General features: G+C 43.5%; 1 protein-coding gene and 1 long non-coding RNA gene across 25 annotated transcripts in view; one reads left to right on the top strand and one right to left on the bottom strand.

The window, feature by feature from the left end:
* LOC110255853 (uncharacterized) overlaps window positions 1-18,250 on the top strand; it is a 386,752-nt gene extending 368,502 nt beyond the window's left edge. For 5 of the 10 annotated variants that reach the window (XR_014819927.1, XR_014819909.1, XR_014819910.1 and 2 more), the window contains one exon: window positions 3,231-6,157. This is a non-coding gene — a long non-coding RNA (uncharacterized LOC110255853). Of the gene's footprint in view, window positions 1-3,230; window positions 6,158-16,502 lie in introns of those variants that run through there. The other 5 variants (XR_014819917.1, XR_014819914.1, XR_014819912.1 and 2 more) reach the window with 2 other exon arrangements.
* The window catches only part of LOC110255855 (uncharacterized), a 66,143-nt gene that overhangs the window by 16,650 nt on the left and 25,924 nt on the right, over window positions 1-23,569 (bottom strand). For 3 of the 15 annotated variants that reach the window (XR_014819893.1, XR_014819897.1, XR_014819894.1), the window contains 2 exons: window positions 10,626-10,842; window positions 7,163-8,383 (listed from right to left, as the gene is read on the bottom strand). Coding sequence is in view for 1 of the 15 variants with exons in the window: in XM_084982277.1 (XP_084838403.1) it covers window positions 8,311-8,383; window positions 10,626-10,842 (290 nt within the window). In the remaining 14 variants the exon portion in view is untranslated. Of the gene's footprint in view, window positions 1-5,133; window positions 8,384-10,370; window positions 10,843-15,275; window positions 15,466-23,569 lie in introns of those variants that run through there. The other 12 variants (XR_014819900.1, XR_014819896.1, XR_014819906.1 and 9 more) reach the window with 10 other exon arrangements.

Raw genomic sequence — 23,569 nt, forward strand, 5'->3', positions numbered from 1 at the left:
TGCTGTTGGTGTTGAGAAAAATCAATCACACTGTAGCTATGGGAAAAAAAAATGGTTCAGTGTGTAATTTCAGTGAATTTAAAAGCTGAGCTAACTACTACAAGGACCTAAGATTATATTTATTCAAGAGTAATAGATTTCTAGGAGTTCCCATTGCGGTGCGGTGGTTAACAAATCCGACTAGGAGCCATGAGGTTGCAGGCTCGATCCCTGGCCTTGCTCAGTGGGTTAAGGATCCAGCGTTGCCATGAGCTGTGGTGTAGGTCACAGATGAGGCTTGGATCCCGTGTTGCTGTGACTCTGGCATAGGCCGGTGACTACAGCTCTGATTAGACCCCTAGCCTGGGAACCTCCATATGCCACTGGAGCGGCCCTAGAAAAGACAAAAAAAAAAAAAAGAGTAATAGATTTCTTTAGAGTTCTATCTGTTATCTGCACAGCTCAGCTCTTTTGGGGGTATATTGTTGAAGGACTATGGAAACAATCATTTTTACTTAGATTTTACAAGTAATTATTTACATGCAAACATGATAAAAAATTTCCAAACTATTTTGCCCCCCCTTTTTTTGTCTTTTTTTTTTTTTAGGGACACACCCTCAGCATATGGAGGTTCCCAGGCTAGGGGTCCAATCAGAGCTGTTGCTGCCAGCCTCCGCCAGAGCCACAGCAATGCCAGATCCGAGCCTCATCTGTGACCTACAGCATAGCTCACGGCAACACCAATCCTTAACCCGCTGAATGAGGCCAGGGATCGAACCCGCAACCTCATGGTTCCTAGTTGGATTCGATTCCACTGCGCCACGACAGGAACTCCTATTTTGTGCTTTTTATATAAGCCAGTGATACTCTGGATCATCAATATATGTGTAAAGACAGGCTTATAAATGTAAGTTGATATATAAAATACATCAATATATACAAATGTGTAAATAGATGGAGAAAGTGATAGATGAACAGCAGAAATGTTGAACAGCCTATTCAAAGATTTGCAGAGAAGCTAAGGAAAATAAATGCACTTTCAACTTTAAAACATGCTAATTGACAAGTGAGAAAATTCTGAGATTTCCTTCCCGTGAAATAAAGCATAGGTGAGAATGAGTGAGTGTTTTGGCCCCTGGCTAAGAATGCTCTAGTGCGGCTTTAGAGGAGAGACAATAGATAATAGGGCTTGTTTTAAAGACAGAGTTATTAGGAGTGGAGAAAAGGACGTTCCTCTATGGTTTGGGGGTTGAAGGAAGAGGTTTGAGCCAAAGCAAATGGATTGAAAAGCCCACTGTGAAAACAGGACAAGAGAGTTACAAATACCTGTGTTAGAGATACGTCTGGAAAGGGGACGTTGGGGAGTTCCCCTTGTGGCTCAGCGTGTTAAAGACCGAATGTTGCCTCTGTAATGATGCCGGTTCAATCCCTGCCCTCGCTCAGTGGCTTAAGGATCCCGCATTGCCGAGAGCTGACCCTTGGCCCAAGAACTTCCGTAGGCTGCAGGTGCCACCTTGGAAAAAAAAAAAGAAAAAGGTCACGTTTGGATGTTGGTCCTAACATAGGGCTAAGGCCTTTATGTCCACGGCTAGAGGTGAGAGGAAGCATTTGGAAGTCCTGTCTGAGGAGGCGGCGCAGATGTACCAGTCAGGCAGGAGTGTGTAGAATGCACAAAAATGTGGAAAGCCTTGGTTTTTTGTTTTTGTGTTTATTTTTTCTTTTTAGGGCCACACCTGTGGCTTATGGACATTCCCAGGCTAACAGTCAAATAGGAGCTACAGCGGCCAGCCTATGGCACAGCCACCGCAGTGCTGGCCCCAAGCCGCCTCTGCGACCTACACCACAGCTCACGGCAACGCCAGATCCTTAACCCACTGAGGGAGGCCAGGAATTGAACCTGCAACCTCACAGATGTTAACTGGGTTCTTAATCTGCTGAGCCACAACGGGACCTGCCCCTTAAAGTTTTTTCATTCACAAAGTTACTGGAGTGTGACTGGCTTAACAAGTGTATCCTACGCTGACTGATCAAAAGATAGCCAAGGTGAAACAGGTGACTTTGTGGTATTAAGACTAGGGAGTTAAACAAATTATTTGTAACCTGTATTCAGAAAACAATGTCAGTGTATAAAATGGAAAATAAAAGATCAAAATTAATATAACATAGGAAGAGCGTGTGACCAGAAATTGGAATTTATTGTCTTTCTAGGGAAGTTGAGAAAGTCTTGTTGGGCCCAGATCTCATTGACCATGTTCCAGCATGTGCCCTAGATGGCAGTGAATAAGGAAGATGGTTTTCCTGTTAGAATTTGGCAGTTTAAGGGAGGAAAAGCCATGTCCGTGAGCCATTGCAGTAGAGTGTGATGAGTTTCTTGATAGGGTGTTATAAAAATTTTGAGGAGGGGGAGTTCCCATTTGAGGCTCAGGGGGTTAAGAGCCTGACTAGCATCCATGAGAATGCAGGTTTGATCCTAGTCTCAATCAGTGGGTGAAGGATCCGGTGCTGCCATGAACTGTGGTGTAGGTCGCAGACAGTGCCTGGATCTGGATCTGGCACTGCTGTGGCTGTGGTGCAGGCTGGCAGCTGCAGCTCCAGTTCAACTCCTGGCTTGGGAACTTCCATATGCCACAAGCGTGGCCCTGAAAAGCAAAAAAAAAAAAAAAAAAAAAAAAAGAGAGAGAGAGAGAGAGAATATTGGGGAGGGAATATTACGATCAGGGGGCCAGGTGACCCTCGAGAATGGAAGGATGAAGAAGGGGATCATTGACGAGGTTCAAGGTGGCGGAGGGGCAGAAGCTTCTTTCCCAGGAGGCGCGGACCATCTAGGAGGTACCCCACCCAAGAGTCACCCTTCTCCCCCTCATCACAATGGCCTGCCCCCTGGTTTCCTTCCCTCCCTTTTCCCTACAGTTGACCCGACATTCCACGAGCAATTTAAGATCCCAAAGGCTCTGTTTTCATCGTCTCGTTTCCCTCAGGGATGCAGGGAAAATGTTATTCGAGAGCGAAGATCCTCCCTGACGGGCCCACGTCTCAGCTCAGCTCCTTCTCCTCTCAGGGATCAATTATATGCACGACTGAAGCTGGTTCATCGACTGCCCTGATTTCTCTTCTTTCCTTCTATTCAATTAGCCTCACACCTGCAGCAGAGGTTGTAGAGATAATTAAGCACGTCAGTTCGTTACCCTCTTCCTCGCTAAAATTTTGGCTGATTCTGTCCCTGACCCTTAGGTCCATTGCTCTCGTTTCAGGGGAAAACTGTACATTCGCCTCATCTTCCCGACCTTTACGCTGCGGGCTCCCTCTGGATGAGCCCTTCTCCATCTCTCTCCCCGCGCCCTCCACCCCTCTCTGTATGTTGTTGGGTGCTTTCCTCCGGATGTGTGGCTTCAGTTACCAGCCAGCGACGCATGACTTGGGAAGTGATGTCTAGCCAAGACGTAGTGCCCGAGACCCCATCTGCACTTCCAGCTGCCCACGAGACCCCCCAGCCTTATTCTAGGAAACATGATTGAGGCCGGAGGACAGTTCTACTCTTCAGCTCAAAGGAAATCACTTCGATGAGTGGAAAAGGGATTCATCAACTCTTTTTCGTGCCATAAGAAATGGTCACCAATGCCAGTGGAATTCTGAGACCCAAGGCCACATGCTGAAATCTTCTCAGTATCATCCACTCTTCATGACAGCGCGGTGTGGTGGCGGGCTTGCTATCCCCATTTTATACATAAGTCGTTGGCATTTGAGAGGTCAGGTTGTGAGATTTCCTCCAGGCCAAATACCTCCTGTTTAGCAAATCCCGTCACATACAGGGGTCTAATCATCTTTCAAAATCCTTGCTTTTAAACACCCCATATACTGTTTTCAGATACAGATGATTTTTTTAAGCATGCTGCTGTGATCTGTGTTCATCTCATTAGAACTCCTATGGATAAATATGTTGTTTATTCTCCTGTTTTGCCAACTAGAAACTAGAGGATAAGGAGCATGAGGAGAGGAGCTCAGATTACGTGAGTTCACACGGCAAAAGGCAGATCCAGAAATTAAATCAAATGTAGTCATGTACACTGGAGAGCATAAGGAAACAGACAGCCCAGGCTACAAAATAACCTAGGAAAAACCTGACTCTTGCTTTTTAAGGTATTTTACTTTTTAATAAAGTTTGAAGACGGTCTGCAATATTTATGTCAAAATATTATTTACTATCATTTTTCTAGACATGTAGAAGCAAGAACTAATTCTCAAAGTCACTAGTTAAGCTTGCCTTTCCCTTTTTATTTTTTGATTTTTAGGGCCACTCGTGTGGCACATGGAGGGTCCCAGGCTAGGAGTTTAATCAGAGCTGTAGCTGCTGGCCTACGCCACAGCCACAGCCACAGCCATACCAGATCTGAGCCTCATCTGTGACCCACACCGCAGCTCACGGCAACACCAGATCCTTAACCCGCTGAGCAAGGCCAGGGATGGAACCTGCATCCTCATGGATCCTAGGCAGGTTTGTTATAGCTAAGCCACAATGGGAGCTCCTAATATTATTTTTAAATGAACATCCTGAGAAACTATTCTTTTTATATATGATGAGGCCACAGCTCTTTTGCCATCTGTTATCTGTGATGACAAAATGAAATATTACTGCACAATTTCTTTCTTTTTCCCTAAAATGAGAGCTAATTGCTGAGATGGCTCCCAAGAATAAGCAGATAACAGGCTTCAAATGACAGGGCAAAAACCAACACATCGAATGCCCTACAAACTTAAGCAAAGAAAGATGATTTTGTTCCGGAATAATCATAAGGATATGAGAAGCCACAATATTATGCTGATGGCTTAAGGTCAGTCTAGAGAACTGGGGTCTGACATATGGCTTCCCTGATCCTATGAACTCCCACACAGGGTCAGAGAGGAAAAAGGTCTTATCCGATGTTGTTGACAGATCCAAAACAAAAAAAAAAGAAACGTCTCTAGAGAAGTGCTGCTAAATAACCATGTAAACAGGAAGAAGTTAAAATGATAAATGTTAAAGCTGAATAAACTCTTTTAACGTGGGATTGATGGATGTTAAAACTCCATGTATGGAAGAGTTTCTAGTTATTTTTAAAGATCAACACAAAGTGTAAAAAGAAAATAAAATCAACAAAAAAGGGTATCATTTCTTACCATGTTCCCCCAGAAGTGGTAGACTATGGCAGCAAATGTTAACTAGTAGAGTGTGTGTTTATATGTGTATGTTTCATAGGAAGATTGTTTGAATGAGACTGACTGTGGCTTCCAGTATAAGTTTTTATCAGTATTTGTATGACTTTTGTTCCCAAAGAAAATATTTTCCAAAGTTCCCTGAGAGTCTCTGGGCGACTTCAGCTCTTGGTGATTAGTCAGACTGCCACAGGCCGTGGGTCAACAGCTGGTGACAGCAGCCTCTGCTGTTGAAGGAGGGACCCCTGGCCCAGAGCTGGATGTCTAACGGGTTCTCACCGCAAATTTCAGTGTGGCTTGGTAGTTAATTCTTTGGCTAACCAAATTAATTTCGCGTAACCAAATTATCCTTAGTCATGGATTCTTTGCGTGTGACTCTTCCTCATTTTATTTTTTATTTTTTTGTCTCTTTAGGGCCACGCCTGTGGTATATGGAAGTTCCCGGGCTACGGGTTGAATCTGAGCTGCAGCTGCCGGCCTCCACCACAGCCACAGCAATGCTGGATCCCAGCCATGTCTGCAACCTGCACCGAAGCTCCCAGCAACGCTGGATCCTGAACCCACTGAGCCAGGAACCTGTGGAGCTCCTCACGGATTCTATTAGGTCCATAACCCACTGAGCCTCACAGGAGCTCCCTCTTCCTCCTTTTAAAGTCATGTCTGCCGTCTAGACTGTTGAACATGTGGTCTCGTTGGTGGCCTGCAGTTCCATGTGAGCAATTTGAAAGTGTGGTTTAAGGAGAGGTGATCAAATCTTCCTTGAAAGCTGTTCCTGAGTCTCTTCTTGGAAATATTGACTTTAGATACTGACTAACAAATCAGAAAGTCCCAATGTCCTGTCTGAAGTAGTTAGGGACCCAGGAAGGAAAGAAAATTTGTGGAAAATATTATAGTATGAATTTAGGTAACAAGAGATTGAAATATATCTTTCTGACAGCATTATCACATCAAATTAAAAGAGAACTATAAAGCATTCAATTTCACAAAAGCTTGTTTTTCCTTTTAATAATTGTCTCTCATAATTTGTTATGACTTCATATCCCAAATGATATGCCCTTGAAACCCCTAATACTTACATTCAGAAAACAATTATCTATTCGGTGGTTATGCTCTTTAGAAAAAAATGGAAGCCCTCACATTAAAAAAAAAAAAAAATCCTATGATGCTCATACATCTTAGGCTAGTGATTATCACTTAAATTTCTTTTTGATTCATTTGGGAATCTGATTAATGGGAAGAACCTGTGCTTAGGCAGATTCTCTGTGTGTTCCTACACTATTTGCTTTTAAGTCAATTCCATGAGGCTAGTCAGCAGTTTAAACCATTATCTCCCATTTTTTTAGTCATTCAGGTGTGGTTCTGCTTGCCAGTCATGGCTCTTCCCAGCCACGGAGAGCCGTGCTCAAAGAGGTCTCTCTTTGCTGGCTCAGAAAAAAAGAAAGCTGACTCAATTCTGGAGGCATCTCTGTGCAGCCTGCATGGCAACATGGCAATAAAAGTTAATCCTAAACTGTGAAGTATGCAGTCAGTTTCTGGCCAAGAAAGATGAATTCAGTGGAGGAGTTCAAACCAGCCTTGCCTTTAGCTACTAGTACAGTTAATAACAGGACTTGCATTTAGTTCATCAAAGCAAAATAATGGTTATTTGCTGAGAACCGTCTATGTTATGAGTGCTTTGTCTGTATCATTTGGAATTTACAAGACGTTCTGTCAAGGCAGTTGGTATTACACATATTTCATAGATGGGGAGCTGGGCTCTGAAAAGTCTAAGTAACTTGCTCAAAATCACAGCAGCTTTTGTTTTACATTGGCTACACTCACAGCATTTGGAAGTTCCTGGGCCAGGGACTGACTCTGAGCTGCACGGATGCAGCCAGATCCTTAACCCACTGTCCTGGGCTGGGGATTGAACCTGTGCTGCCTCAGTGACCTGAGCTGCTGCAGTCAGATCCTGAACCTACTGTGCCACAGCACGAAGTCCCACAGTTAGTACCTTGTTGAGATGGGATTCAGTCCCAGGACCCTGGTGCTGCAAAAGCCAACCTCCAACACACCCCTGATCACTTGACAACACTTAAGAGGCCGCGACATGGTTGTATGAGGCGGGGTTTTCCATGCAGTATGGAGGCTGGCACGTCTAAAGTCTACAGGGTAGGCTGGCAGTCTGGGAGCTCAAGGAAAAAGTGATGTCTCTGGCTTGACTCCAAAGGCCGTCTGGAGGCAGAACTCCTTCTTTCATGTGGCACCTCAGTCTTTCCCTTTAAGACCCAGCTGGATGAAGCCTACTCAGATTATTACTGCTTTATTCAAAGTCAACTGGCTTAATGCTAATCTCACTTAAACGCTACATTCACAGTAACATCTAGACTGATATTTGGCCAAAACTGGTACCAGGGTCTAGCCGAGTTGACATGTAAAATTAACCGCCACGTTGATCATTGGACAAGAATATTGTAAAGTGTGAAGGATCTGATTGGTGATTGATGGCTTCAGGCTTTTCTGAGGTTCTGTGAGTTTGTTATTCTAAACATGAGGCAAAATGCGGGTGGTGTGGATGATTACAACCCAGCCAGGAGACACGTCCTCAAGGGGCTCACCATCAAACACGAGACTCACCACGAAGGTAGAAAAAGCCCATTCAAGGTGAAGTTCATGAGGTGGCTTTCTGGATTTTTATAAATAGATTGTGGACCCCTGCCAGTGGTTTTCAGGCTTGACCTCTTTCCTGAGTTGCAGTGGCTGATCCATTCTCAGGATAAGGAAGCAGAGATCAGAAAGGTCGATACCATAAGTCAACAGGGCTGGGACTGAACCAAGATGTATTATCTGACTCCCAGTCCTTTTCCTGCTGTCTTGGCTTCTGCTTCCGCTCTATCAGTCCAGTGCAGTTGGGTTAACTGAATGATTCTGGGCGTGAAATCAAAATTAGCCTATTAGCATTCTAGTGGAGTTGCAGAGTTGCTTAAACATTCTTGACCAAATAGCGACCCTCTTGTTTTAGACTGTGCTTTTACTGCATGCTCAGTTTCAGGAGGAAAGCTTGGGAAGCTTCAGTGAGGAAGGGACCTTGAGAAGAGGAGGTCACCGGTACCAACTCTGATGTGATGGATGCTGCAATCAGATGACCTTTATGTCCATGAGCTAACCTTGACCTGCCATGCTCCTGTCCAAGAGAGTTTTCTTGTTGCCTGGGTCCCCTCGATGAAACCCAAACCTAGGAGTAACAATACACGCATTTCAAGTACAAAGTCAGTTTTCAGCAAATATGATTAATTTGCTCCCCCCCATCTTTGCCTGATCCAAAATTATTCTTCCAAGAAATCTCAGTAATGGCTAAAAAATAAGTGATCCTTTTTAATTCCTAGCCAAATTTATTGGGTCACCTGGTTTACAGTCCCTTCATCTTGCTAAAGATTCCAAATCATGACCTCAAGCACAGCCAAAGAACTTTATTAGTAAGACTTTCAAGAAACATTTTAAATTTACTTTTAAAATGAATAAGACATTAAAAACCAAGCCAGTCTTTCTGAAAACTAAAATCAGCCCCCAGCACCTTAGCGTTTCCAATGTAAAGATAAGATTTTTCAAAACCAACTTACTTAAAAATCTGAACAGAAACTTCACACCTGCAGATCATCTTAGAAATGTGCAAAATGCAGACACATTTTTAACAAATATAGAAATAACATCCACACATTGAAAATAGAAACTGAGAAACATGAAATCTTACAAACTTGCAATAAACTTTAGAGATGAAAAAATTAAACGGCCCCCAAAAGAACAGATCAGTGACTTTTTATCATCCTAATGCTAAATCCTAAAGATGAGAAGACATTTACTCTCTTTTCTAACACCTTAATTTTTACACGAAGACATTTCAAAAATCGCTTGACAGAAAATATCAATTTTAAACATTAAAGATTTTTCTGAGGACGAAGGTTTTGCTCTTGCAACACTTGAATGATGAGATTAATTACATTAATTTCATGGCCTCACCCACCTTACATTAACCTACCTCTGACCTCTAACCTCTAACCTTACAACCATCATGGTGATTATAAGAGAAATGTTGGGTACTTGACCACAGCTAGCAAGAAATGATTAGAAAGCAATGCATGACAAAATAGTAAGTATATGTGAATTTTTAGGTAAAGAAAGGACAGTGGGAATAGCCAGGGGCAAATCATGGTAAATTCAGACTCTTCAGGGAGGAAATAAATTGTCCATTGGACTCAGCTGGCAGAGACAGATATAGAAACAGCCTTCGTGTTTATTAGCCTTTCAGTAAATAACAAGTGGAAAAAATGCCTTTTCAGTTTTTCGAAGTTGTGTCTGTGTTCTATGATTTGATAAAGTTAACCCACAAATTGACACTATGGTCACTCAAATAAAATTTTAGGGAAAGCTGTGAGTGATTTTTAGTACTTCTGTCATTAGCCCTAAACTTTACGAAAAAAATAAATAAATAACAGCTAGTCAGCGGACCCAGTCTGTTTTAATCACCCAAATACCTTTTAACTTGCTCCCACTTTTCATTTCCACTGTCCCTGCTGTAGTTCACCCTCAAGGCCAGCCCACCGCACAACTCCAGGGAGCAGTGTTGGCTTAAGTTCCAGTGGGTGCTTTGCTGGGGCTCCCTTAAGTGGAGTCCCCAGGCCAACACTGGCCCCTGATTCTCACCCTTATCATTCCTTCCTGGGGCTCCCTTCTTACCTGGTCACCTCCTTTCTGATGTGTTTCTATCCAAATCTACTTTCTCAACGGACACAATAATCATCATGTGAAAATTCAAATCCAACTGTTCTAATTCCTTATGTCACTCATTCCTTCTTGCATTCATCAAAAAAACTACCAGGGAGTTCCCTGGTGGCTCAGCAGGTTAAGGATCCAGCATTGTCACAGTTGTAGATCAGATTGTTGCTGTGGTGTGGATTCGATCTCTGGCCCCGGGAACTTTAGCATGCCATGGGTGCAACCAAAAAAACAAGACAAAACAAAACCAAAAAACTACCAAATTCCCAAATACTCCTAATTTTTGCAAGAACTACTATACCTCTCAAAATTTGAATGATGTGTCGTAGCTTTTTTACTTTATTTCAACAAATATTTGAACATTAGATGTAAGAGCCATGGCCAGCCCAGGAGCACCCAGAGCCTTTTGATGAGACCACCCCACCTCCCGACACCCAGCTGCCCCTCACCTTGTTGGTTACCTTCCAGCACTTTTGAAGAGTTTGCAGTTCTTTCCTGGGACCTGCCAGGCTGTCTTCTGACTCTTGCCTCTAGCCTGTGCTCTTCTTCTTGCCTGAAATGTCTTGCCTCTCTTATCATCCTCACCACCCACTAGGATGGCCATGATGCCAAGTGGCAGAGGGCAGGGTTCTTGTTCTTTGCTCCCTGAGGTATGAAAAGCACCTAGACCAGGACGCAGCGGGCTTTGGGCACTCAATACATACCTGTTAAATGTGGGAATGAATGAACATACACACGAATGAAGGTCCAGCTCACTTCTGGGCAGCACGCAGAATCTCTTAAAACAAATGCTCCAGCAGCGAAAAAGCGTGATACTGGGGACTCTAGGGGACCCCAGGGGACCCCAGAGACTTCCCAGGATGGAGTGAGCAGGGTCGCTGCCTGGAACTTTCTTCAGAAAGACTTGCCGAGAGATTACCCCTGAAAGAAGAAGGAAGGGACCAACATTAGGAAATGTGAAATGGAAAGTTGTGCCAATCCCGTAAGAATTTTTTTCTTCTTGTGTTCACTGGGTTTTAACTCATCTGTGACTCAGCTTCTCATGAATCCCACCGAACCCGTTTATCCTCTCTAAGCGGGACGTACACGTGCAAAATCAGACGGAAACACGAGGCAAGCATAAAACAGACCTATGAGAACAATGTCAGGAAAGGCTCAAACCCATGACAAATGAAGTCCATGAAAAATGCTAGAAAAAATAGAATTTTTTTTTTTTTTTTGGTCGGAAGCTACAAGAACAAAGAAGGCAGGACCTTGGGAACATATGATGTAATGCTGACCAAAGGCAGAGCTGTGTGAATCCCAGCTGGCTTTGGTGCCTTCAATGCAGATGACAATTCTCTTACCTAGGTGAGAATTATACCTGAATGTGTTCAATAAATCTGTGTAGTCTCAGAAAAAAATGGTTTTAATAAAATTTTTTAAATATATAGATTCTATAAGATTTTTTTTTTTTTTTGGCTACAAATATTGCATGTCTTTCAGAATTTCCAGAAACTACAGACTACTGTGAGTTTTGGCCAAAAACATACAATCACCTCTCTTCAGTGTACTGTCTGCGAGTATTTAGAAAAGAAGCTGGTAACTGTGAGTTCACAGAAAACTTGTCAAGCGATTCAAGGTTTTTAGTTAGGGTTACTAGGCACACGTTTCAAACGTGCCAGATGCAGCTGACTCTTAGGCTCATGTCACTGCGACTGCGATCCTGAAATGTGGAAGGAACAGGAGAGGTGGGGACTAACCCAGAGCTAGAACATCGGGGTGCCATCTGCTGTTTAATTATCTGAAGCCACCACGGAGATCAGAAGTTCCACATGCCCCTGTCCTGAGTTCCGTCTTTCTCAAGATGTTTCTTAGTAACAGGAAGGCATGAAAGGCGGCAAATCTATTTTAGGAAGACAAATATGTTTGTGGAATACTTGATATACTGTACTGCACATACTGTGATGCTTATTATTTATTTTAGAATATCTGGGACACTGCATGGAGGAGCATTTTGGGAATTACATGCAATTAACCATGCTAGGTGATGTGTGACAGCAAAGATTTCTGAAAATTTGAAATACGTCCATTTTTATAAAACTCTTTGCGTATTAGAAAGGTTGTCTTTTTTTCCTCTTTTCTTGATATGTTCTCTATAGTTGAGACCCTTTTTGTAGCTGTTAGAACCGTGGAAACCTTGGCACACCTGTCTCCAGGGGGGCTCTGTGAGATGCCGTGTCACATTAATTTGCCCCATCCTGCTCTCTGGGTCTTTATTGTGGGCCACAGCCTAGCTTTGGTAGGAATTTCATGAGGAGGAAGCTGATGGCTACAGAACCAATATGCAGCTGTAGGACATGGTGGAAATGATTTTCGTTCAGGGTTTACTTCTTATCAGCGAAATGCTTGCTATAAGGACTCAAAAGGAGGTACATGGGGCGTGCAGTTTAGGAGGAATGAGCCATCAAATAGAAGGAAAGAGTAATTGACTCTACTTCTCCGAAAGGCAAGAATGTGATTTTGAGGTAAAGTTTCTGCAGAATGAAAAGCATATGCACCAGAGTTGAAACCCAATTCTGGAATCACCTCCTTAGTGACTGCTGAAAGTCAGCTTCCATCCCTCGGCCCCAGCATTCCCATCAGGTACATAACATCACGATAAACATACCCACATAACATAACCTGTTACGTTGGTACATTTATATATGGCTGTACAAATGCTACAGCTCTGTTTTTATAGGTCTGTGCAGGTTACGTAGTGCTGCCATGTGCCTTGCTGATCTGAGACAATAACCACGTGAGAGATTATTCTAGATCCCTGTTTTACAGAGGAGGACACAGATACACACACACACTCGGGGCGTGTGAGGGTCTTGCCGTGGACAGTGACCAAGCTGCCCTCACGTGTCGGCATCAGGACCCAGGCCCAGGAGCCGCAGGCACCCAGGCCACCCTTCCCAGTCCCTGCTCGACCACCAGCCAACCAGCTTCTTCACAAAACAGTGGACTTCCCAAACCAGCAACTCCTTCCTTCTGAGTAGAAGGGGTTGAGGAGCCTGCCGCTCCTACGGCCAAGTCATTCCATCACTTTGTGGCATAAATTCTGTTTATTTCAATGGTCTGCTTTATTCACACTGGTGCTAAACCTGAGGAATTCGGGAATATCGTAGTATTACAGAAGATATGACATATCGGTACTGACTCACGTGGCTTCATTTTTTCTACTGGAACCCGATTTAACGGCTGTTTTCTAAGAACATTTTAAGAAGAATCCCGGGGAGCTGGTTGGTGTTCCTTGCCTTGCCCTTCTGAGCTCTGACCCCCATCTTAATCTCCATCTCAAAAAAGGAGGTTACTCCTCTAGGTGATGGATCCCTCAAAATTTTTTCCGTGTTAAGAATCTTCTACGATGATTTCAGAAAACAGGAGTGCAGGCTGAATTATCTAAAGCAGCAACTCTGTCCCTGGGAAGTTCAAATGGAGGCTACCCTCTACAGAAACAACTTTTAAATAAACGTAGGGACCGAACTATTTATTCTTTCCCTTCTGGGTGTATAGTAGTTTTATTTTAGCGTGGAGGAGGAGGAAGACTTTTCGAGGGGGTCAGAAGTTGCGTCCCATACCCTAGCTTGATTCTCCCCACCTGGAGGGCATTTTCAACCCAATGTGACCGATTTTCAGCAAACGCATTCTTAAAGAGCTTTTCACGTCTCTGGTTTCGATGTGGGCGAGTGGCCACATATGTTAATGACGTCCATTTACGACAGAAGCTGCTGCTGAAATACAACTACTGGTCTCCTGCCATGTCCATTTCTACCTCTGCTGTGGGTATTCTAGATTTTTCTGTGTTCTTCTCCCCTCACCCTTTCTTCTTCTACCCCAAGGAGCTAATTCATACTGACTCTGCATTTCCTGCTCAGCTTGGCTTGGCCCCCACCCCCCGCCCTGGGGGGCACCCTAGGCTCCAGATTATGGCTAATGCTGCAGAAATGTCTTCTTCTAGCTGCCTCAGTTCCAAACTTCCAAATTTCATATTTTATCACGGTGTTCTTTGCCTCTGGTCTCAGGCAAATGCCACTTAAATAAAGTTGCTAGGAAAATTTTTAAAGTCATATCTTTTATTTCGTTTCTCTGCATATTCTAAAATTTCCTGCTTCTGAGAATAAAACTGTCAGGGACAATTCGCCCCAATCAGAAAACACAGTTTTTCCTCTATTTTGGAGGAAGAGGAATCTCCCAATAGTTTGGTCTCTGCCTGAAACTCTGAGGTCAGTTCAGGAGGAGTTTTGAGTAAATCACATTCGGCTGCATTTTGTGGACATATTCCATTGTTATCAAAACACTTGGGGGAAATGGCTTTTTTTTTTTTTTAAACAGAAAATTAAACTAGATGCATTGCAAGTTTGCATACAATGTTCTTCAAACATGGAAATTATTTTATTGCCCTTTCTTATATTTTATGGCCGATTCCTCTGACCCCACATCCATCTGCAGCTGGTATTTTTCCATCTGATAGGAAAGGAACAAACGCTTCTCTGGAGGCTGGTGAGCAAGGCGATCTGAAGTGTGGCTGAAACACACCTGAACTTCAGTCTTTGTTCAGGCAGGAAATCACCCAATTTCCCTGCATTTTGTATTTTCTGTCTTTTAAAGTATATATTTAAAGTGTGCTTTTATAAACGGGTATCATGCGATCTCACTTTCACAGATGACAAAGGCTTGGGGGAAGTTAATGTTTTGCTATTATTAACTTATCAAGCCTCCACAGTCCCCAGGCATTCTTTTAGGCAATAAACCATATTCCTTTTGTTGTTGGCTCGCTCTTTATTTTTATGGCCCATTAACCAGTACTGAATTACAATCAAATTTGTATAAATGATCTAAGCCCATATAAATAGTTCTGCAAACCAGTTAGTCATGTGAATACCCAGCACGTGGCAATGCCACAATCAGGTTATGAATCAAATACAAGCATAGATTTTAAATCATTGATGGTTAAAAATATTCCTTTTTTTTTTTTTTTTAAGAGCTGCACCTGCAGCATATAGAAGTTCCAGGCTAGGGGTCCAGTTTGAGCTGCAGCTGTAGGCCTACGCACAGCCACAGCAACACCAGATCTGAGCTGCATCTGTGACCTATGCTGAAGCTCACAGGAATGCCAGATCCTTAACCTGCTGAGCGAGGCCAGGGATCGAACCCACATCGTCATGGATACTAGCCAGGTTCTTAACCCACTGAATCACAACGGGAACTCCTACAAATATACCTTTTTATAAACCTGATAGCCAAACTGGGAAAGAAAATGTTATTTTAAAAAAGAGGAAGGAGAGAGAGAGAAATTTGGCACAAACTTTAGCAAACATTTCATTTGCCTACAAAGTAGGTTTTATAGCTGAATGAAACCCGTGCTCCCAGGTGGCAGAATTGCAGCTGATAACTTCCTGCCTCCTTTTCCTTCTGGTCACTTCCTATTGGCATGTGGAGTTAAGGCTTCTGGACTAATTTTTCCATTTCTCAATACAAATGCCATCGAAGCTTCCATTTGTGAATCCTTTTACCATCCTGGAAAAAATAGAGATGAAACAGAATTTTGAAATGGGAAAATTTTTGTGGTTCTAATGAGAGGTTTAGAGTTCTCTGAACCACTAATTACAGTGATTTGATTCTAATTTCTCTTCCTCAAATAATAAGCAGCTCTTATTTGGGGTAGAAGAATCTAATTTATTTCCTCCTAAATAAAGGAGGTGACCCTCTTGGCTCCTAGGAGACTTGCCGCCAGAGATCCCCTCTGGCCTGGCCCAGCCACAGCCAAGGTGGGAAATGTCACTTGAGATGCATCTACTCACGTGGCAAGGTCGTCACTAAGCAGAGGGTTTTCTCAAGGACACTGCTGTAATACTGCGATGCATTCTGCTTCCAAATAATACCCCAAGAGTGCATGAAATATGTCATTTCACTGTGGGATTCTGCAAGACATTTTGCCAAGCAGACATCTATTTGGACTGAGATGCTACACCTTGAAAAGAGAGAGGTTGTGAGGTAGGGAGACAGGATGTTTGAGGCAGATAAACTTGGTTCCGATCTTGATTTCACCATTTAAGATACAGGCTCAATGAAGGTTTCTGTAAAACTCTGGAGATGAAAATACCTACCACGGATCTTAGAGCAGGGTGGGAGTTAAGTGAGATAATATGTGGAATTATCTCAGTTTGATGATTGGATATCACAGAAGCTCACAGATGAAATAGAAATAATCTCTTTGCCCAGAGAGGAACAAAAGATTCAACTAGTCTAACTGAAGATGCAAATAGCTGAGGCTCGACTCAGGCACGTGATTGTCTAGTCAGATCCTCGCTATACGCAGACTCTCCATGAACGTGGTAGATCCAAATTCAGACTGATTCAGATGTTTCCTAGTGATGGTGCCAATGCCATGGACAGCATCAGGGGTTTGGTTTTTTAATGAATAATAATTAAATAATAATAATAATAATAAAAACCTTCCTCAGTTTACATATAGTTGCTTTCCTGGAAAAGACTGTTTATATTAAAATTGGACAAAAAGTGTTTGCATTCATAATTAAACCATTTATGTTTAGGAACAAACAATTATCTCACACCAGTTTCTCCTCTTCACATGGACATCCTGTGGGACACGGGAAGGCATGAGAGAGTTGGGACCAGCTCTTCACTCCTCCAGGTACAGAGCCAGCCACACACCTTTGCAGGAGGGAGACTTCCAGCTTCCTGTTGGCTAACATGTAGTTGAGGAGCTAATCTCTGGCAACCAGAAAACCAGGTCCACTGGTTTTCAACATCTGCCCCTGGACTGGCTCTTCTTCTCTAGAAGAGGACATTCCAGAGTCTGTTGAGTAGCAGATCAATGAGGCCGTCAGAAAGACACCAGCAGGTGGTCCCAGGCATTGGAGTGAGGGATGCAGAACATCATCAAAGGAAGCTCTCTGAGCACTCAAGGACTGGCCCAGGACCAGAGGCTCTTCCAGAAGGAGGAGCTATAACTGGGCATAGATGACTGAGCATGGTGGGCCCATGACGGAGGGACCACGTGGGCTGAGTCTTAGAAACCACCGCTGAGCTGCATCTGCCCCAAGAGGCAGGTGGCCCCAACAGGCCAGGTGTAGACTGATGCTATGGGAGTCACCTCCCGAGAAGACTACAAGCCATGCTTCCCCCTCTTCTGAAAAACACAGACAGAGGTCTCCTGGAACAGTGTATACCAACCCTCTGTCCTGGCCACACTCTTCTCCACTGGCACCATGAATTATCTCAGCACCAACCACAAGAATCGTTCTCTAGCCACACAACTTGGAAACAGAGAAGGGTAACCTTCCAAGTTCACTCGCCTCCCAGTGAGTCAGTCTGTCTACCTTGAAGACCCAGAAAAACAGTAAGAGCATTCTTGCCTTTATTACCTCAATGTCTTTGATTTTGTCGCTTTCAGTATTATTCTATGAAGCCATTCTCTTAAGGGCTGAATAGGTAATCTGATAGGTTACACCTGCTACTATAATGTTTTATACATAATGTAATTACAATATTTTTTATTGTTAAACAGAACACCGGACCACCGGAGCTTGGTGTTTGCTATTTACCACGCCTCCCTAACATCAGCCTACTGAGTTTTACATGAGAAGTTTCGTTAAGTGAAGTATTTAAAACTCAGGTTTATTTCTATATAACTATGGCTCAATATCCTCTTATTATAAAAGTAACATTATTTACCATTATAAAATGTGGTTAATAGAAAAGCCAAAAAGTTATCTGGATTATGTGTTCTGTTTTGTTCAAAGGCCAGAACGTCAGTTGGGTTCATCAATAACGTACTTCCGAATCTACCTTCTCTCACCAGAAATACAATTAGTGGAAATTCAGCTTTGAAGGACTCTGCCGTCTTCCTCACACTTTGTCATATGGTGGCCTGTTTTGCATTTCTGTGTGACCCGGGAGGACATGTGTCAGGCACGTGTCATCTGCTCCTTTCCAGACCATGGATTTCCTCCAGTTTGTGGCCTCATGGCTGTGGGGAACTTAACTGCCTTGTTTCATTCCTGTATCCACAGCATCTAGAATAGTTCCAGACATGGACTAAGCACCTCTAAAATCTCTGTTAAAGCAGCAAGGGCAGGAACAAGTGGGTAACACATCACCCATCCTTATGTTTTATATAAATGCATCAATGTTTTTCACAAGTCTTGACCCACCGGATTCAGGATGGCGAAGTAAAGTCTCATGGAAACAGTCTACCCATTGAACAAGCATGTATAAACACACACACTATACGAGCCTATGATTTGTAAATCCTCATTAAATACTCAGTTTAAATCAACAACTCGACCTTCTGTGTCTCCTTTGTTCCAAGAAGGCGGATGATCACTGCAGAGAACACAGTGAAAAATGGAACCGATCTGCAGTAAATCTCTGAAAACAAAACAAGCAGTTTGAGGCAGGTCTAGAATTATGAAGTCAGTAGAACTTTATAACATCAGAAATAACTGAAATCTTGGGGTGTTAAGTCTAGAGACTGGTGAATGTACAAGACGTCAAATCTTGGAGACACTACCGTTTTGTGGTCCTGTTATTAGCTATTTGGCATGTTTCCATCATGGGTAAAGTTTGGACTCTGATGATAAGTCAAAGGTGGCTGAGAAGTAGAATCCTTGATGGTTAAATATTTACAGGGAAGTAAGAGGTGGTGAGACCCTTGTGACTGTGTGGTCCGGGGGGATACTTGGAGATTTTTGGAGGAAGCTCACACCAGGTGGCATTCACTTGGCCTTCGGTGTCCTTCCAAAACCTGGGAACTTTTGTAAGACAAAAATCCCAAGTATTATTAAGCTATGAAACTAATGGTACTGGGTCTAAGAGACACGTTTCAGAGAAAGCAAGAGGCTCTAAGGTCGCTCAGAGCCAAATAGTCAGGGGAATATGTGCAGAGGATTTGGGAGGACTCTTAGGATTGGGAGGATGTTCCGAGGAAATAGGCGGAAGAGGGAATAATCATCAAACACACCCAGAGGGCATTTTGGCCAAAATGAATTTTCACGCAAACTTGTATTAAAAATTGGGTTCGGTGAGGTACAGAGGGATACAATCCATGGCAAGAGCTGGAATTTTACTGAGAGATACCATACAAGAGTTAAATACTTTTCTGTCTTCACCAGGAGACTTGAACTGCCAGGCGGACTGTCAGGAAGGTTGGCAGGAGATATGCCCAGGTCCAAGGTTGCCCAAAAGCAGGAGTCCCCACAGAAGTAGAGAGCTAGGAAACCTACCTAAATTCCAGGAATTAGGCAGCTATGCAAGCAGTTGGCATCCAGGGGAAGGGCTTTGGCCGTCAAAAGAGACGAGAAAGGGTAAAGGAACCGAAATCCAAAGAAATGACGCATCCGCAGCCAATGACCAGGCTGTAAACCCAGATCTGGTGCCCTGTACAAAGAAGCCCAAGCATTGAGTTTGCAAGCCCAGTGAACAGAATTAAAACGTGAGATCGCAGAGGGGCCAGCGAAGAGGCTGACTTTTTTTCTCAGCCTCTGAAACACTATCTTGAGGTTCCTTAAACTTTTATCCTTACTGGGAAGTTTGACTTCTGAGCCTGGGATAAACCTGAACTTGAGATGGAAGTCAAAGGGTCTTAGCCACAAGGATTGGAAAATATGGGGAGAAAGAAGCCCCCAAGAACAGCAGATCTATTTAAACCTGATGCTCACTCTGATCAATCCCTCATGCCTTCTTGGAACCTGATCCTGAGAGGGTTTGAGAAGATGTATTACTACACAGAGTGAAAAATAAAAGATGCCACAACTGAGTGATGGTGCCTTCCACGGACACAGGACAGAGGTCAACGCAGGCATCACGCGGTCGTTGTACTGGCACGAGAACGTGTCCCACGAGGGACAAGGCTTTGGAAGGAATTAGAGTCAGAGTGCGGCAGACTTTGATTCCCAGATTGAAGAACCCTGATTTTATAGGCGAGCCGGGGGACACTGCTGAAAGGTCATGGCCAACCCCGCGGTGCCCTTCTGGTGTTAAGTTAGCCAAACAGGTCTACAGGGGAGCTAAACTGATGAGGAGAGCCGAGATTTCGGCAACATCTGTGTTTGTGGCTCTCAGTTTCCACTCCAGCATGAGAGATGGAATCCCAAGCCTTCATGTTACATTTTCTGTGCTGTGAATTGTAAAAGCGATTGCCAATAAGAATTATTTCATGTGCACATAATCCCATGTGCAGCCTGCTGCAAATTTATTCATGATCTTCTCCAGCTAATACGAGGAAACTCAGCCGCAGTGCCAAAATGACAGGATGATTTATACAGAAAACGGAAATCCACATGAAAATTGTTCGACTTGATCTCCAGCTCTGGAATTTGAAGGGGAACGCAAGGGATATTTCTGTCGTTGTTGTTTTTTAGGGCCGCACCCGCAGCATATGGAAGTTCCCAGGCTAGGGGTCAAATCAGAACCACAGGTGCCAGCCTACGCCACAATCACAGCAACTTGGGATCCGAGCCATGTCTGCGACCTACACCACAGCTCACAGCAACGCCAGATCCCTTACCCACTGAGTGAGGCCAGGGATCGAACCTGCATCCTCATGGATACTAGTCAGATTCATTTCCACTGCACCACAATGGGAACTCCTATTTTTTTGTTTGTTTGTTTATTTTTTAAATAACCCTTCCTTGGTTTCCAAATAATTTACAGGATTATTTCACTATGCTCTTATTCTTACCATGTTTTATTAAAAAAATAAAAAATAAATAACCCTTTCTCAGAGAAGATGTGCAGGTAAAGATAAGCCTTGTTGCCCAAATAAGGTAGACTTTAATGTGTCGCTTGTGACTACATGGGGTAAAGATACTGAAGAAATGACCCCAAAACGGACGTGTAAACTAAGTAAAACTATAGAATTTTAATCTGAACATTTAAAATATGTTTGTACACACACACACACACACACACACACACACAGACACATCTCCGACTCCCAACACATTTTATAGATGAGGCAAGTGAGACCCAGGGACAGAAGAGACCCACCCGAGGTTCTCTTACAGAGGCAGAGGCATGACTTGATTTGCTCTGCCATGTGCAGAACCTTTGTGAGTCCCTCCCCACCATGATGTATTTTGAGTTTTCTACTTTTTTTTTCTGGTACCTTCACGATCCTCCAGTCCTCAGATGCAAAATCTCAGTTTTCCTTATCCGCACTCACTCCCACGCCCCCCACCCCGAGGCCTTTGCTGCCTCACTCTCAGGTGCGATACCTGCCTGTCCTGCTGCCCTGCCTGCCTGCCTTCTTCATGAATGCTTTAATTTCTCAAAGGCACGTCCCTGAGAGCACTGTCATTCGCTTGGAGGCTTTTTAAAGTATTTTTTAAATTTTAGTTTCTCTCCTCTTTGCTGTAGTCCACACGGCACCATCAGATTTAGGCGTAGTGGGCATGTTTCGTGTCATCTTTCTCAGCACCAAAGCCGTCGATGGCATCCTGTCTCCTACTGACTCAGGCGCCGTGTCCCTAGGGTCTCACATTCAGTAATGACACCCCACGTTCCGGCCCCAGCGCCCAACCCACTCTTTTTCCAAGAAAATCCCTCCTTTGATGCCTCTGCTGCAAAGTGAGAATTTTAATGTTTTATGCATATATATATGTAGTTATGAAATGTGGGTCACTTTACAAATGTGTACATGTTTATTCAATTTCTTTTACTCCGCTGAACTTCCGGGAAGCTTTGCACACAGAGAGCCTGTCCAGCCAGCCTGCCCTGGGCTCGGCTGGCTGACTGTTTCATCAGGTGCTCAGGTGTTTGGTGAGCAGAGGAGACGCTCCTCCCAGTTTACACACCCGGTCAGCCATCCAGACTGGATTCTTTCTACTTTTTCAACTCCTGCCTTCTACTCAATGCATATTCTACTCAAATGCTATTTTTTCCTTATGCAGCTTTTCTTGAGTATTACAGCCGGGAGAGACTTTGCCCACTTCAGACATCCTGTTACTTAAGAATTGCACTACCAGGAGTTCCTATTGTGGCTCAGTGGTTAACAAATCCGACTAGGAACCATGAGGTTGCAGGTTCGATCCCTGGCCTTGCTCAGTGGGTTAAGGATCTGGCATTGCCGTGAGCTGTGGTGTAGGTTGCAGACGCGGCTCGGATCCCGCATTGCTGTGGCTGTGGGGTAGGCCGGGCGGCTACCGCTCCAATTAGACTCCTGCCTGGGAATCTCCATATGCCGCGGAGCAGCCCTAGAAAAGGCAAAAAGACAAAAAAAAAAAAAAAAAAAAAGAATTGCACTACCATATGATCCAGCAATCCCACTCCTGGGCGTATAAGTGGACAAAACTATAATTCGAAAAGTACCTGCACACTTATGTTCACTGCAGCACTATTCATGATAGCTAAGATGTGGAAACAACCTAAATGTCCATCAACAGAGGAATGGCTTCAGAAGATGTGGTATATATGCACAAGGGAACACTACTCAGCTATAAAAAAATGAAATAATGCCATTTGCAGCAACTTGGATGCAACTAGGTATTTTCATATTAAGTTAGAAAAAGAGAGGCAAATACATATGATATCACATATATGGAATCTAAAATATGGCACAAATGAACCTATCTACAGAACAGAAACAGACTCACAGACATGGAGCGCAGACTTGTGGGGGGAGGGGGAGGGAGTGGGATGGACTGGGAGTTTGGGGTTTTGTTGGGGGAAGGTGACTCTGGCTCAGATCGTCAGTGTCAGAAAGTAAGACACGAGGAGATCTCGACAAGACTTCTTATTTCTGCAGAAGGGCGCAAGTGCTCAAAAAACACCCATGAAGAAGGAAGGACCCCCCCCCGCCCCATTTGTCCCTAATGCAGGGACAAATCTGTCCCCTTCCCATTGGTCAGGTCAAGGTGCACATTCCTCTCGGTTGGCTAAGTCGAAACTAGTTGTTACTGGGAGAAGGGGGGGCGTGGAGGAGGGTGTCTCAGATAAAGCAGGAACAAAACGGAGTAACCAAGCTTTCCTTTGATAGACATATGCTAATTCTCACAGTTAGTAGATGCAAACTATTACATTTAGAATGCAAAAGCAATGAGGTCCTACTGCATAGCACAGGAACTGTACCCAATCACTTGTGACAGAGCATGATAGGAGAATAGTATGAGAAAAAGAATATATATGTATATATGTGTGTATGTTATATATATATACATATGTGTGTATGTATGTACAACTGGGTCACTTTGCTTCACAGCAGAAATTGACGGGACATTGTAAATCAACTCTACTTTAGTTAAAAATGTAAAAACAGAATTACAGTACAAGACATTTCATGAAAAGACCCCTGAAAGCCTTCTATTGAAAAGATTTGTTTTTGTATGTTTTATTTCCTTGTGGATGATGAGGCTTGTCTTAACCAATACACGTGTTTCCTAGACTACTTAGTGCCAAATGAAAGAGCAAATATGAAATATGCTCGTTCAGGATGGGGCACAGGCCATATTACTTAATATTAATAATGGCAGAAACAGAGCTGACCAAAGGAAGGGATTATTAGCAAATCCAAACTTGGAAGAATTTCTGAACGGTAAAAAGACAACTCACATATAAGAATTGACTGGGAGGCCTTTCAGAACCCCATAGACAGAGAAAA

This window comes from Sus scrofa, chromosome 11, assembly GCF_054392235.1.
Source record: "Sus scrofa isolate SSC_HxYL_T2T_F1_AM1 chromosome 11, Sscrofa_HxYL_maternal_Yorkshire_Landrace_v2.0, whole genome shotgun sequence".
NCBI lineage: Eukaryota > Metazoa > Chordata > Mammalia > Artiodactyla > Suidae > Sus > Sus scrofa.